Source organism: Crocodylus porosus, unplaced genomic scaffold, assembly GCF_001723895.1.
Source record: "Crocodylus porosus isolate Cpor-Errol unplaced genomic scaffold, CroPor_comp1, whole genome shotgun sequence".
NCBI classification, from domain to species: Eukaryota; Metazoa; Chordata; order Crocodylia; family Crocodylidae; genus Crocodylus; species Crocodylus porosus.
This window is the reverse complement of record NW_017728928.1, coordinates 9,607,505-9,621,344: the sequence shown is the minus strand read 5'-3', so window position 1 is coordinate 9,621,344 and position 13,840 is coordinate 9,607,505. Positions and strand designations below refer to the sequence as shown.

The 13,840-nt window shown below is 40.2% G+C and overlaps 1 protein-coding gene across 1 annotated transcript in view; it reads left to right on the top strand.

The window, feature by feature from the left end:
• The window catches only part of UTP18 (UTP18, small subunit processome component), a 21,650-nt gene extending 8,213 nt beyond the window's left edge, over positions 1-13,437 (top strand). Inside the window, exons 8-14 of the mRNA XM_019542805.1 lie at positions 1,100-1,122; positions 1,876-1,966; positions 3,998-4,121; positions 6,252-6,426; positions 10,415-10,557; positions 12,617-12,682; positions 13,273-13,437. Of these exons, the coding sequence (XP_019398350.1) occupies positions 1,100-1,122; positions 1,876-1,966; positions 3,998-4,121; positions 6,252-6,426; positions 10,415-10,557; positions 12,617-12,641 (581 nt within the window). The 3' untranslated portion in view covers positions 12,642-12,682; positions 13,273-13,437. The remainder of the gene's footprint in view (positions 1-1,099; positions 1,123-1,875; positions 1,967-3,997; positions 4,122-6,251; positions 6,427-10,414; positions 10,558-12,616; positions 12,683-13,272) is intronic.
• Positions 13,438-13,840: the final 403 nt, after the last annotated feature.

The following is a 13,840-nucleotide window of genomic DNA, read 5'->3' as shown; positions in this document are numbered from 1 at the left end:
GCGCCCCCTGGCATGACAAGGAACAATGGACACAAATTATTAGAGAGTAGGTTTAGATGAGACATCCGCAAGAACGACTTCACAGTCAGGGTGGCTAGGAGCTGGAACCAACTTCCTAGGGAAGTGGTGCTGGCTCCTACCCTGGGGATCTTTTAAGAAGAGGCTTGATGACTACCTGGCTAGACTCATCTGAGTCCAGTCTTTTCTCCCGCCCAGGCGGGGGGTCGGACTTGAAGATCTACAAGGTCCCTCTGACCCGACTTCTGTGATTCTATCCTGTCAAGAAGTCATGACTGTCTAGCCCTTCTCATAATAGTGCAGTTGTGGGCAGGTGGGCTCTCCTTGGTAGGAGAGAGACTGAAAAATGCGACCTCAAGCATCTCTAACTTTCAGAAGCCTTTTGCTTTTGGATCTGCTTATGTTGAATTTGAACCTCTCCTTTTTAAATTCCTTTCTGAAGCTGTAACTTTTTTTTAAAAGAAAAGGGTCCCGGATAGCACTGTGTGGGGAGGGGGGTTGGTTTGGGTTTTTTTTTTCCCATTTGGTAGTGTTTAAGGCTGGTAGTGAAACTAGTTTAGCTTATCTGATTCATAATGAATAGAGAACATTCTCATCTTGGTAAATGTCCCATCAATATGATTGTGGTAGAAAGCTTGAGTCTAGTTCCTAATTGTGGGGTGGGGAGAAGTAGTAGCACAGAAACTAACCACTGTGTTCAACACGTATTGGCTGTCATAGTCAGTGGAAGTATTGCCCAGGTTGGTAGGTAATGGAGACTGAGCTATGCTTATTGCACTAACTTGCCTGACGTACTTCAGAATTGTGCAGGAGAACAGAACAAAGCATGAATCAAAGTAGATTCTAGCTGACTGTTCTCATGCCAGATCCTGAGTTAATTTTTTAAAGAACCATACTTCTGGAGGATGGGAGGGGACAAAAGTAACATGTAACCTATAGTGTTTGTCAGAGGAGTGCCAATGAGCTGTTTCAGTATCTTATGCATTTGAATGTCATGCAAAATTGTCATGGCACTTTTTCACTTCAGATGTAAAGCATCCCCTTAATATTAGATATTAAGCCACAAATTTCATATTTGCAGCCAACCAGAAAGAGATGAAGGCGGTGAAATCCCCTGTCAAATGAAGTTGAAAATAATAAGTAGACATGCTTGGGTTTAAATGTTGAATATTTCTTAAAACATTAATACACCACTACCTCATTTTTATAGTCTTGTTAAATTGAAAATATGTCTACTTTTTGTAGATGTTTTCTTTGTTCTTAAATATCTAATAACCCTTTCTAAGGACTTATTACTTGGTCCTTTTTTAAAAGCAAATTTTGGAAGAAATAGCAGCTGAAAATCAGTGCCTTGATCAAAACTTAAGTAAAAGTACTTGCGGTTTGCCCGTTTTAGGAGAGAAGTGTTTTTGGAGGTACAAGAAACTTTTATTCAGAGAGAATCCATGATAGGCAGCAGTACCAGTAATGTTCTAATACGGGTATTGTAGCCTACATGTAGAAAGCCAAGTCGGTTTGGAAAAATGTGGGTACATCGTGAGATGAGGATGTGCTTTAGTTGAAGGCTGTTTAACCACCTACAGCCCCGATCCTGCAACTCTACCTGCCCTTGTTCACCAAGAGGAGTAACAGGAGAATATAAGCCCTAAGGTGAATTTGATGTCCAGCTAGATGCATCAGAAACCTGATGTACTTGATAACACTCTTAGAAAAGCTGTGCGTCTATTGGAAAAGGCGAAAGGAGTCTTCTAGCAGTAGAACAGCAACACATTTGTGTTCCAGAAGTCATGCAGGTCTGAGTCATCCTTGCTCTGTTGAGCACTTATTCTTCATTTAAGTATTACTCTTCACTCCTAGACAATGGAACTGATTGGCAGTATGAAGATAAATGGGAAAGCTGTTGCATCAAACTTCACTCCTGATAGCAGCAAAATTTATACAAATTCTGGTAAGCTATTCATGCTTCTTTCAGCATCATATTTTATGCTTAATAACACTACAATTCATGGGCATTTTTTCTTTTTTTGATAACAGTGCCCATTTGAAAAAGCCCTTTATATAAGCATTTTTAAAACACAATTACAAATATACACTTTTTGCACAGATTCTGATTTGCTGGTTCTAATTTTTCTTTGCATTTGCATTGCTTGCTTTTGCCAACTATTAGGAAAAATATTAAGGAAGTTTAAGAGGAAGTGTTGAATGGCATATACAACGGTACAACACAGTAGTTAAGATGGTTAACAGCCATGTGCTACTTCTAGATTTATAGAGTAAAAATTTTAGTTTCCCCAAAATGGCACCATAACAAGTGCACAGCACCAGCTTCCTGCTTGGATCATGTGCTCTAAACCACAATGCCTTGCTGTCCTGAATTGTTACCTCTGTATACAAACTGTAGATTACCACCAGAACTTTTTTCAGTGACCTGCTGGTTAGTTGCCATTCACCAGGGAAAAAAATCCTGCCATATAAAACACATTTGAAAACATGATTTCAACAAAGCTTTCAATGCTTCACCTTTCTGCTAGAAGTTCTGAATAGTGCAGGTATGTTCAACAGTTCCCTTTTTGTTTAGAATAACTCTTAGCTGCTCATTATTTTAGCTGATCCTTTCCTGTGTTCCATTTACCATGGAGTCCTTAAGTGTAGTCTGACATTGTGTTGCTATTGGTAACCTTGGATTAGAAAGCAAAACAAATAGTTTGTTTTATATGCGAGACTAACATCTCAGCAAGATGCTAATCTTCCACAAAAGTGGAATCAACTGTGGATAGCCTGAGGGAGTTGCTGAAAGCAGTAGTACTAAAAGTCTAATGTGGCGGTATCTCAACTTTCTGTAGTGCAGAGGTACCCAAACCTTTTCTTATTGTGTACCCCTTCCAGATTTACTAGATGCCTGCGTGCCCCTACCAGCATACCTTTTATATTTTAGCATCTTAAATGCCAATTATTATTATAATGAATATTAAATCTGCTATTGCATAACTTCTCCTACCTGCCCAGAGATATCTTGTATACCTTGAGGGGTACACGTACCACAATTTGAACCCCTGCTGTAGTGCTTTCATGCCAGGCAGTAGGCCTGTGAGAAGCAGCTAGCATTTGCTTTGTATTTGGATTCGACCAACCTGGAGGACAGTGATTTGATTTGGCGATTTCAAATCGCTGCCCTGAATCGAACAGGCCCCTCATCCCCTGCCCATTCTCCCAGCCCTGTCAATGGCTGCCTCACCCGGCCTCAGTGTCCTGGCGCTTTAAAAAAAAAAATCTCCTCCGAATCAAATTGGCAACTGAAGCTTCACACAGCCCTACTAGCCAGCTTCAGATTGAGAAGAGTATTAAATTTGAACATTGTAGCTGTATTATAGAATTTTGAGGTGGCTTGAAACCTATCTTGCATTCAGGTACATAGAGACACTGTGTGGAGTACAACTATCTTAAGCAACATCTTCAAGGGCAGAATTCTTACTGGGATTCAATACTTGGTGTGATGTAGCAAAAATTGTATTACTGTTTAAAAGAATATAAAGACAGTAATGGATATTTTCTTCGAAGGCTCCTCTTCATATGACTATTTTCCATGGAACAGAGTAGACAGTGTTAATCAGGTTAAAGCTGAAGCCATCTTTGCTTCATTTCTATAGCTATAGAGTTGCACAAGTATAACAGTTGCATGTCAACAGCTGCTTTCCCTATTAACACACAACTTGTCATTATCTTTTTATTTTGTTTCTTGTGTCACTGGCATAACATACAATTGTTTAAGCACGAGAAGTGAAAGTTGAATTTAGCATTTAATATCTTGTTCTGCTGTTTTGGCAGATTTGCAAAGCATATGTTTGATATCCACGGTTCAAAATGTGTTAATAAAAATAAAGTGAACGTTAACTCTCATTCAAATCCTTTTCCTAATCTGCTGATTTGCTAGTAGTCTTAGTACAATAACCAACCATTTGTTTCCTCCATCGTTCTTCAGATGAAGGTGAAGTTTTCATTTGGGATGTAAAAAGCAGGCGATGCATAAATAAGTTCACTGATGAAGGCTGTTTGCATGGAAGATGTCTTGCTCTATCAAAAAATGGCCAATATGTGGCATGTGGGTAAGTGACAGTATGCTACAGAATGTCATATTCTCTCACTTTGGAGCCCTTGGGTAAATTTTTTAACATTTGCAACAAATAAGGAACTAGTGGCTAGGAGTTAATTTTTGGTGAAGATGGGTATGGACCAGGAGTCCTATTCCATTAAACACCTAGCCATTGTGCTCCATGGGTATTCATATAATATAGTGTTGGCTAAACACCAGTAACACATGTACATATTTTTACTAGCTCAGTTTCTGTTAACATGGTGTTAGCTACTCCGTCTGTTTAAAAGGCAGACCTGAATCTGTGACTCATTCATTAATACTATATTTACTCAAATCCAAGATAAGGTAAGGTGTCTTTCCCCAGTCACTGTGGGGAAGAGGGAAACCCAATCTTAAACGCAAGTACCAGCCCATCCTGGGGCAAGGAGAGGGGAGATTCTGGCCCTTCACCCCACTTCTGCTGCTTTCCCTGCCATGCTGGTTGTTGGAATGGAAGATAAAAACTTAAAATGACCCACCAATAAAAAGATTCTTTCCATGAAAATATAACCAGTTTTATAACTTTCAGTGTGTAGGATCCAATTATTAGGGGTTGTCTTAAATGCAAAGTCGTCTTGGATTCAGGTAAATATTTTCTTTTCCCCCCTTAGTCACTTTCCAGCTCCCTGTTTCTTACAGTTGCTGTTGTGTATTATTTTAAATACCAGTTCTTATGTTGGAGAAACCTGAAAAAAATCCTATATAAAAATGGTTATCTGCTACAGAAACAGTTGGGGGAAAAAAGCTAACTTTTAAACATGTTTAGGTGGGGGTCTCTGTTGGTTGGCACAGCTTGTGCAGTTAGTGCTGTTGCTGCTTGTCCAGTTGGATTACTCTGACATTTTATGCAGATGGGGTGCAGAGAGCTCTGTGAAAAACATTCCCTTTAAAATAATTTGAAAAATAACATTTCAGATTTGAGTTTCATCTAGCTCTGTGAATGAATGTTTATTTCAGTGTTCAGCTTGTCAATCTGAAGTCCTGTTTTGCATCATCTGAAGCCCATTTCTTCACTTGGAAGCTTAGTTTATTGTTGAAAATGTACTTTTAAATTTAGTTTTTAGAGAAACCAACTTTCTCGTTCAGGGTGAAAATGTCGTATATGTTTGTTCCTAAAATCAAATGCATCATTTAGTTTGTTGTCTTTTATGCAATACTGTCTTTTGAACCTGCAAGATAAAATAGAGATTTTGATGAACTGTAACTATTTGTCCTTGTGTCTAGTTATAGCAGAGTGCACTCTACTTAATATAGTACTCTAGAAAAGTTACTTTTTTATAGCTTTAAAGAAATGGGCTTAAATTTAAGACCAGACAGAATGAAAAAAAATGCAGCTATAATTCCATTTTTAGTGGTTGTTATATCCCTCAGACAGTTAGTTGTTTATTCATTCACTACTTTGGGCAGGAAAGAGCATTAAGAATTGACAAGTAAAGCTGCATTTCTTTAAATTGAACAAACTTGATTTATGGTACTTATGAAAGCATTTGGAGCGGGCGGGATATGATTGTTTACTTATAGCTCATTTTAGTCCAAGTCATATTTTAGAGACAACTACTGATGCTTGACCTTGATCTGAATCCTCTTGATGAAGCTGGAAGAGCCATTCTCTTGTTGCAGATGTAGTTCACCTGAAGTGGCCTTGTCTGAGGCAGTGATTGATAGGTGCCAGAACCCTCTAGAATTATATTATCTAATCTTCAAGATGAATAACATTACACAACTATTTTTTAAAAATTCAGATGTGAAGCAGCAGAAGTATATTCAGCATAAAGTGATGAGTGTTTTTTTGTTTGTTTTTAACATGACGTTTTAACCTGGGGGAAAAATTAGACCATGCAAGCAGTGTCCCTCCAAAAGGAAATCTGGCCTGCTCTGAAAACTGGTGTGCGAACCAGGGAACTACCAGAGCTGATTAGCTTAAGCTGTAGAGACTTATGTTAAGAAGTCAGTCATCCATAATGTTCTAATATGGTTTTTAAATTGTGTACATGCATATACTAGATATGCGATGATAGTTTAACTTGTAGAGATGCCATGTGAATGATGAATCACTCTTCTATATGTTTTTTGAATAAACTTTGTCTTTTTTTTTCTTTAGCTCCAGTTCTGGTGTTGTGAATGTGTATACCAGTGACACTTGCCTCCAGGAAGCCAATCCTAAACCAGTCAAAGCTATAATGAACTTAGTTACGGCTGCTACCTCTCTGGTGTTCAACTCCACCACAGAAATTTTGGCAGTGGCCTCCAATAAAGCAGATGACGCTGTCAAACTGGTATGTTGAGTTCTGTTTTTTGGGGGAAAGAGTGTATTTTTACCCAAACTTGGGAAGGGGCAGAACGAGGAAAAGAACCTTTTGTTAGTTGGAATGGTGTTGGATATGTGGATACTACTGTTCTTACAAGTTTAGTTTTGGACAAATAAAATAGTCTGATGCACTGTATAAAGTAGTAACTTGAAAACTGGAGCTGAGATGTCCAACTAACAGTTGAACTAATTCTGGTGCCTGTAGGAAAGCCCTTCCTTCCACCCTTTTTAAAACGACCTCCTGCCACATTCTATTGGAACAGCAGCAGGGTGCATATAGGGTGTAGGTGTAATTCAGATTGTCACTGGCACTTTATGACAGCCTTCGACAATAGCAGCCACTTTTCTATGGATTTCTTACGCTGGCTTCCTAAGGAAGTTGGTACTTGCCTTGCCAGCTACCTAGGTAGTAGTGGAGATGTCTAGTAATTAGTTGGAGAATGATGAGACTGGGGCCCCTTCTACATGGTGCATCTATTGTACAATTGACAGATTAATTGCACAATTAAACCAAAACCAGCTACATGTGCAGAGTACTGCCTATCATACCATAAAAAGTTTCAACCAGCTATAAAGTTAGACCTCGAAAATGTGTAATATACACATTTTATATATATATATAGCTGTAATTTGTACATATAGCAGGGTCTTCCCTGTGGCTGGGAGCCATGTCAGCTGACAGGACTCCCAGCCAGAGGGGTGAACAGCTGGTGCTGGGAGTCCTGCAGTTGAAGATCTCATTTAACTCCCATTTTCTGAGTAATTCAGGAGTAACCAGCGATTAAGTGGAAGGCAAAGAAAAATGGCTTCTACATATTGCCTTTGCATTCCCATCATTTTGTTACCTTTTGGGGGCTGCTGAACTGAAGTCTTGAGCTCCCTGGCGCAGCTCCCATTTGACATAAAGGCTTCTTCTAGGCTGCTGTTGTCCATTTATGCAAATAAGAGGCTAACAGTAACATGCCCATAACTGAATGCCAAAACATGAATTAATCCCAGAGGGTTTTGAAATGGTTGTCTAGCCAAAATCTTGGAAGATGCAACTTAGGTACTTTCAGTGTAACAGATAACGCAACACAAGTAGACATAAAAGCCAAACATAGGTAAGACTATGATTGATATTACTTAGACTTCTACTGTGCTAGCAGTCGAATCGTATTACTAAGTGGTTCTAAATCTGTTACTTTTCTGATGAAAAGAAACCAAATATAAATTATTAGAAATTTTCAGTGGAAGAAAACTTAAAACTAGCTCACCGATCACAATCTAGGAGATGATTTTAAATGAGTGAATCAGTTCTGTTTTAACCTAACAAAGTTAGGAACATAAATCCACAGGAGTAAAAGACAGACTAAGAACACACACAACTCAAATATACCTCTGTCCCAATGTTGCATTTAGCATGTTGTAGAAGTATTAGCCTTGCCTGCCTCCCACCTCATCTGTAGTTTTAATGGGACAAGTTAGTCAATCTTAATGCCTTTTTCAAATGCAGTAAGGATTCAATTCTTTATTTAGGACAAGTCAAATGAGATCCTGATTCAGGGTTCTCTACATTTTCTTAGGAATAGGTTTTGGTGCAAAATGTTCCATTTAAAAATATTTCAGGATATGATATATTGCATCTCTTAGTTGCATCTGCCAAGCTTTGCTCTACTTGACTTTTAACTTTCCTGTAATAGATGTTGTTTTATCTCTTCCTATTCCTGCTTTCTACAATGTATACATATGACTTTTTTTCAATTCTTGCATGCCTGTCTCTCCCTTCCCCTCTTCTGTAAAACATCTCAACTTTTTTCTCTCTTCTTTCTATCCCACCCTTTCTACCACTTAATTGCTAGATAATGAAACTAAGAGGAGATGCCGGTTACACAGGCGAAAACTGCAGAGAGAGTGATCGGTTAGCAGACATCAAACTTCCCCCTAGCTGTTGAAAGGTGGAAATAACTGAGGTTCTTAATTAGGAGGAAATACTTATGTTGGTGGGTCTTGTCTGAGCCTCCAGTCCTCTCAGTTAACTGCCTTCATTGTTGGTCATGAATGCCAAAATTACTATAGGATTAAATTGACCTGATTTCTTGGGGGGTTTGCTGTAGCCCATGGTGTCTTCAGCATAAGGAACAACAAAACCTGATTTTATTTTTTTTGCTTCAGTTCAGCAAGGTTTTGAGTAGGGGAATGGGCACTGGAGTGAACTGCCAGCTGTTGAGACAGCGTAGTACAGAACCTCACTCAAGTTTGAGAATATGCACTGTTTCTAATTTTACACGACTGAAGAAACGCAGCTTTCAGTCTTGGATTCTGCACAGACCTGTGGCACTTGCCAATGATGCTGTCCATATACGACAGAGGAGTGGCTTTTTGATATGTGTTGCTGAACAGTTAATTATTTGGTTTTCATTTTAATGGTGCCTTTTCATTATGATTGACTCAAATGAACTTCTTAAGCTTTTGTGCCTTTAAAAATGGCGTAGATCTTGGAGTTGTTCAGAGTTCAGTAATAACTAGAGGTGCACCAGTACATCAGTTATTTTGTAACTGATAAAAGGAAAATTGACAGTATTGGCAGTCGGCTGTCTTTGGCTAATGTGGTGGATTTAATGTTGCTCATAAATGCTGCATGCACATGCACAGCTGAGGCATGCATGTGGCCAGGAGTGCAACTTGGCATCTTGGAGACCAATATCTGGCTGGTAAGTCTGAGGGGAGAAGGGGGTGGGGGGCAGATTGAGGTCCCCACAGTGTGGGAGGGAGTGGGGCTGGGGCAAGGGCAGGTGCTGCCCAGCTAGGGCAGGGCATGAGACAGGGCTGGTGGCTTGTGCGGGGGGCTGGCCCTCGCAGCTGCTCACACCCCAGGGAGGTATGGGGGCACACTGTTCCCTGGATCTGTGGTTGGGGTAGGGGTGGGCTGCCACTGTGCGTTTGTGCTTAGGCTGGGCCAGGGCAGGCAGCAGCAGCACTGGGAGGGGGGCTACGGGGTTGGCGCCCCTGTAGCCTACCTCCCAGTGCTGCCGCCACCCGCCCCATCCCACTGGGTAAGAGCGCAGCCACAGGAAAGAGCCTGGCACAGTCCCCAAGTGCAAGTGTACAGTGGCAGACTGTCTTTGCTCTGCGCACAGATCCAGGAGGCCACATGCCCCCCATGTCTCCTCCAGGGCTGCATGCAGCAGTGGGAGCCCCCCCCCAGTGAACTGCTGGCTCCATCCTGTGCCCCACCCCAGTTGGGCAGCGTTGACCCCAGCCCCATTTCCTTCACTGTGGTGGCCTTGATCTGCAACCCCTCTTCCCTCTCCCACAGACTTACCAGTCAGATGCTGCTCTCCAAGCTGCCGGGCTGCGTATCGGCAGTTGGATCAGTATCAGCCGATATGGCTGGTAAGTAATTGGGCATTGGTATTGGCCCAAAAAATCTTTATCCATGAACACTTATTGATAACAGTCTGTGCTTCCTCAAAAGTGCTCATCTATATACCATGCAGTGTAAGGTATTTTTTCATAAAGCTATAATAAAAGTTTAATTTCCATGTTGAGTTGCTGCTAAATATTGGAAATGAAGGCCCAGAAAATGGATGGTGGGTATACTTCTGTTGCATTAGCGGTGCTAGCGCTGATTTAAAAGTGTGTGCGTAAGACACTCGTGAAAAGTACAGATACTGAGTTTCATGGGTTTCTTAGGAGACCCGATGATGGAGAATCCTGAAAGCAACTTTATATTTAGTACCAGTACACTAAAGATTGTAGAGTTCTGTATCTCAGGGTTGTTCTGGTAGCCGGCACTGAATTTAATAGTTAAGAGCAACTATTATGTTACCCATTATATAGTAAAGGCACAAAAAGCAAAATTTTTTAAATGTAATATTAAAATAATTTAATAGTATTGAGGGGGCTTTTAATGTTGACATATTTGGTGGTTGCATGGACTTTGATGTAATAGCTAATTTATAACTTCTTAACAGGTACACATTCCTTCATTTACTGTATTCTCAAACTTCCCAGTGTTCAGAAGAAAAGCTATTTACCTTACTCAATCTATGGATTTCTCTCCCAGAAGTGGCTTTTTTTCTATTGGAAATAACAAAGGAAAAGCTTTGTTGTATAGGTATGTATTAAACTAGGTTCATTAATTCTTAGTTAAAGAAAGTATTACCTTGTGAGATTGGTGACAGCATTGTCTTTGACCTCTGGGTTATCAGTTCACAACAGACCAACTTAATTAGCTTTATAAAAAATAAAAAGTGGTATTTTGTACAAAAAATAACTTAAAACCCCTCCCCCAACTTCCATGTTCTTAAAATCAAACTTGCAATCATCTTAATAGACTGTCCAGTAGATTTAATCCACATTTTTTTAAGCATCCATACCAGAAAGCTACCATCATTTCAGCAGAGACCAAAGACTGAGTGAACAAGCCGCTGATTGCGTTGTTCTTATTCTTCAGGAACAGAGTTAAGGCATATCGAAAGGTTTCTCACATTGCCCTGCTAACTTCAGTGTATATGCTAGATTTGTTCTGAGTACAGTATCTGCTTTCAGTTTTCAGGGCTAAGTACAAATGGTGAAAAAACCCGAGGCTGGATCAATTCAGTCTTCACAGGTTGGTCTAAGCTGCATAGATTGAACCGATAAGCAGGTGAACAGACATTCACTTTTGATTCTGGAATTGCAGCCCCATGTTGCCGGCAGTAGCCCAGTCCAGAAGCTAGGGGGTGCCAGAGCATGCCTCCTTGGTCAGCTAGAGCAGACAGCTTGGGCCAAAGCTAGCCCATCTACACTATGAGGGGAGGTTTGCAGGAGAGGTTTAAAGCATCCTGGGATGCTGTGGGACTGTGAGTTAACTTGAATCTAGAGGGGATCTGAGACGAGTTCAATTAACTGATTTAACTTAAACCAGTTAAGTCTGATACTACATCCATCCAGGTTTATCTTAAACTGGTTTCAGCCAGAACTGAACTTCTGTGTTGTGTTACACATTGGAATCAGTTTCCTATTACTTATACCAGTTTGTGTAATTTCTGTCCTGAACCCAGGTCTGCGAAGTGAGTGCTTGTTAAAATAGTACGGCTTCAGTTCTCTCTCATTTGAGCAAATAAGCAATGACTTCTTGGTTATTTTAACAAATTGTAGTAGGTAGCTTGTAGTCTGCAATGGTATCAACCTATTAGGGATGCTCTGCGTTTCCTTGTAGATAGAATTTCCCCCCCCCAACTCAGCTTATGAACCAGTTCTGTCTCCCATGCTGACACTTAACGTCAAATTGCATTATTTTGGTCAGCCATGGCTGGAAGGTGTAGGAAGATGAAGTGAATCCTGCATATTTTAAGATGCTCATGCACAACCTGTCTGCCAAATTGTCACGTAACCTGTATGTGGAGGAAATGAATGCGTGGCGAAGACCTTTTGTCTTGTATCAACCAAAGAGCTCAGTAAAGCTGGAATGTCTTATTGTGCTAGATGATGTAGAAATACTCTTTTGTATGTGAACAGTTTAGTGGGACTCCATGAAGGAATCTGAGCCTGTTAGGTCAGATTAGTCCTAAGCTAAGGTTCTTCTTATGGGACTTTGCTCATGTCTCCATAATTGACTTAAATCCTTGTGGCTGGTCAATGAAATGAGAACATTTTGAGGTAGGGAGGAGTATTCATTACAACCTCCATGTCAAATGTGCTGCTATCCATTTACTCTGGACAAAAACAGACTACTAAGCTTTATTGGCTCTCTGTGAATAATAGTATGCTGTAAATATGGACAACTCAAGTTCTTGTTTTTGGGAGGGGGTGTTAATGTAACTTGACATATCAAAGGCTGACAGGTGGTGAGGAGAGCCTGTGAAAAGATGAGGTTCACAACAGTAAGACTGTAAAAAGAGGGAGGAAATGACGAGGTGCATGCTTTGGCATATGTGAGCTTGGAAGTAGCACAGCTGTGGTTCAAGTGCATCTTCCCACAAGCTATTAACCTTTGTTCCTGAAAGCTAATGTGGCATGGGTATAGTTAACAAAGAACTCTAGGCAACTGCTAAAGATTATAATGTAAAAGATTTACGATATGATAGTTAGAAACCAGAGTTTCTACCTAGAATGCTAACTAAAATGCTGTACCACATGGAACAGGTTAACAAGTTGTTTAAAATGTCATTTTTCACTCTCTTTTTTTTCAGAGTGAACCATTACTCAGATTTCTGAGGCAGGATGCACCATGATGAAAGCTGCTTGGTGGCTCAAAGGTACAAGTAACTTCTGAACAGCTGTTGATAGCATAATTTGACGGAAGCTGAAATTTCTTCTTCCCTCTGATGAATTACTCTTTTCCATACAGTCCAAATTAAGTTTCAAGTGTATAGTTCTCTGTGGGTGTGTGCACGATTGGGGTTTTTTTGGGTGGGGGCAGTAAACAGCTGGGAGCAGAACTGAATGGTGTGAGAGAGAAAAGGTGCCAAATAGGCTAATTGTGAATTTCCCCACCAAAAAATTCAGCTCTGACTAGTCAATCGACTGATGTTGTAAATGGCATCAGTTTGCACAGGTGTACACCTAAAGAAAGGTGAAGTGGCAAGTTGCAACAGCCAAACTCTGCCAACAAGGTTCCAGCTTTTGGTATTAAGTTTAACCTGTTCATAGGAAAGTTGCACAATGACTCACGTATTTCCATTTGGGTAGTATTTTTTGCTTTTTAACCAATAACTTGGTATTAATGAGGCAACTCAAATGCCTTTGAAGGTCAACTGAACAAAATGCAGAATTTACATAAACTTCACAGTATACGTGTAGTTTCTGTGACTTCTAATGTGGTGTTTCTTTTCCAATCTCTCCTCAGATGCTGTAATCTGAAGTTTCAAAGTATGCTGACAACTTCCTGCAGATTTTTTTCCATACTCGCTCTAGCAGTTGGGGTGGGGGGAGGGTTATTGGAAGTTCATAAGTACCAGTGCTTTTGTGACTTGTGTAATTTTAATAAAAAATCTTGGCTTGTCCAGAAAACCGATATTGGCTTCAACTTTGTGTTGGTTTTTTTGGGTTTTTTTAGTGCTAGAAGTAGGCTTTGAATGACTGTTGATAGTATAACATAACATAGCCATAGCACCATGTAAGCTATGCTTTTTCAAGGAATGCTTGTTTCAGTTACTCTTACAGTCCGTGTTCCAGTGTTAAAATTGAAAACAAGTTCATCATATTAAGCACTTAGGCTGCTTGTAGACATTAAAAAAAAAAAAAAGACATTTTAAATTTGGCACACCCCTGTGCTGAGCCCAGCGCATGCCCAGAAGAGGCATTGTGTTGGTTGGACCTGGGAATCCCAACATATGTATAGGTCAGACGCTATACTGGGGCTTTTTGGTGCTTTTATCTTAATAGCAGATTGAATCAGCTTTAGATAAAAGCAC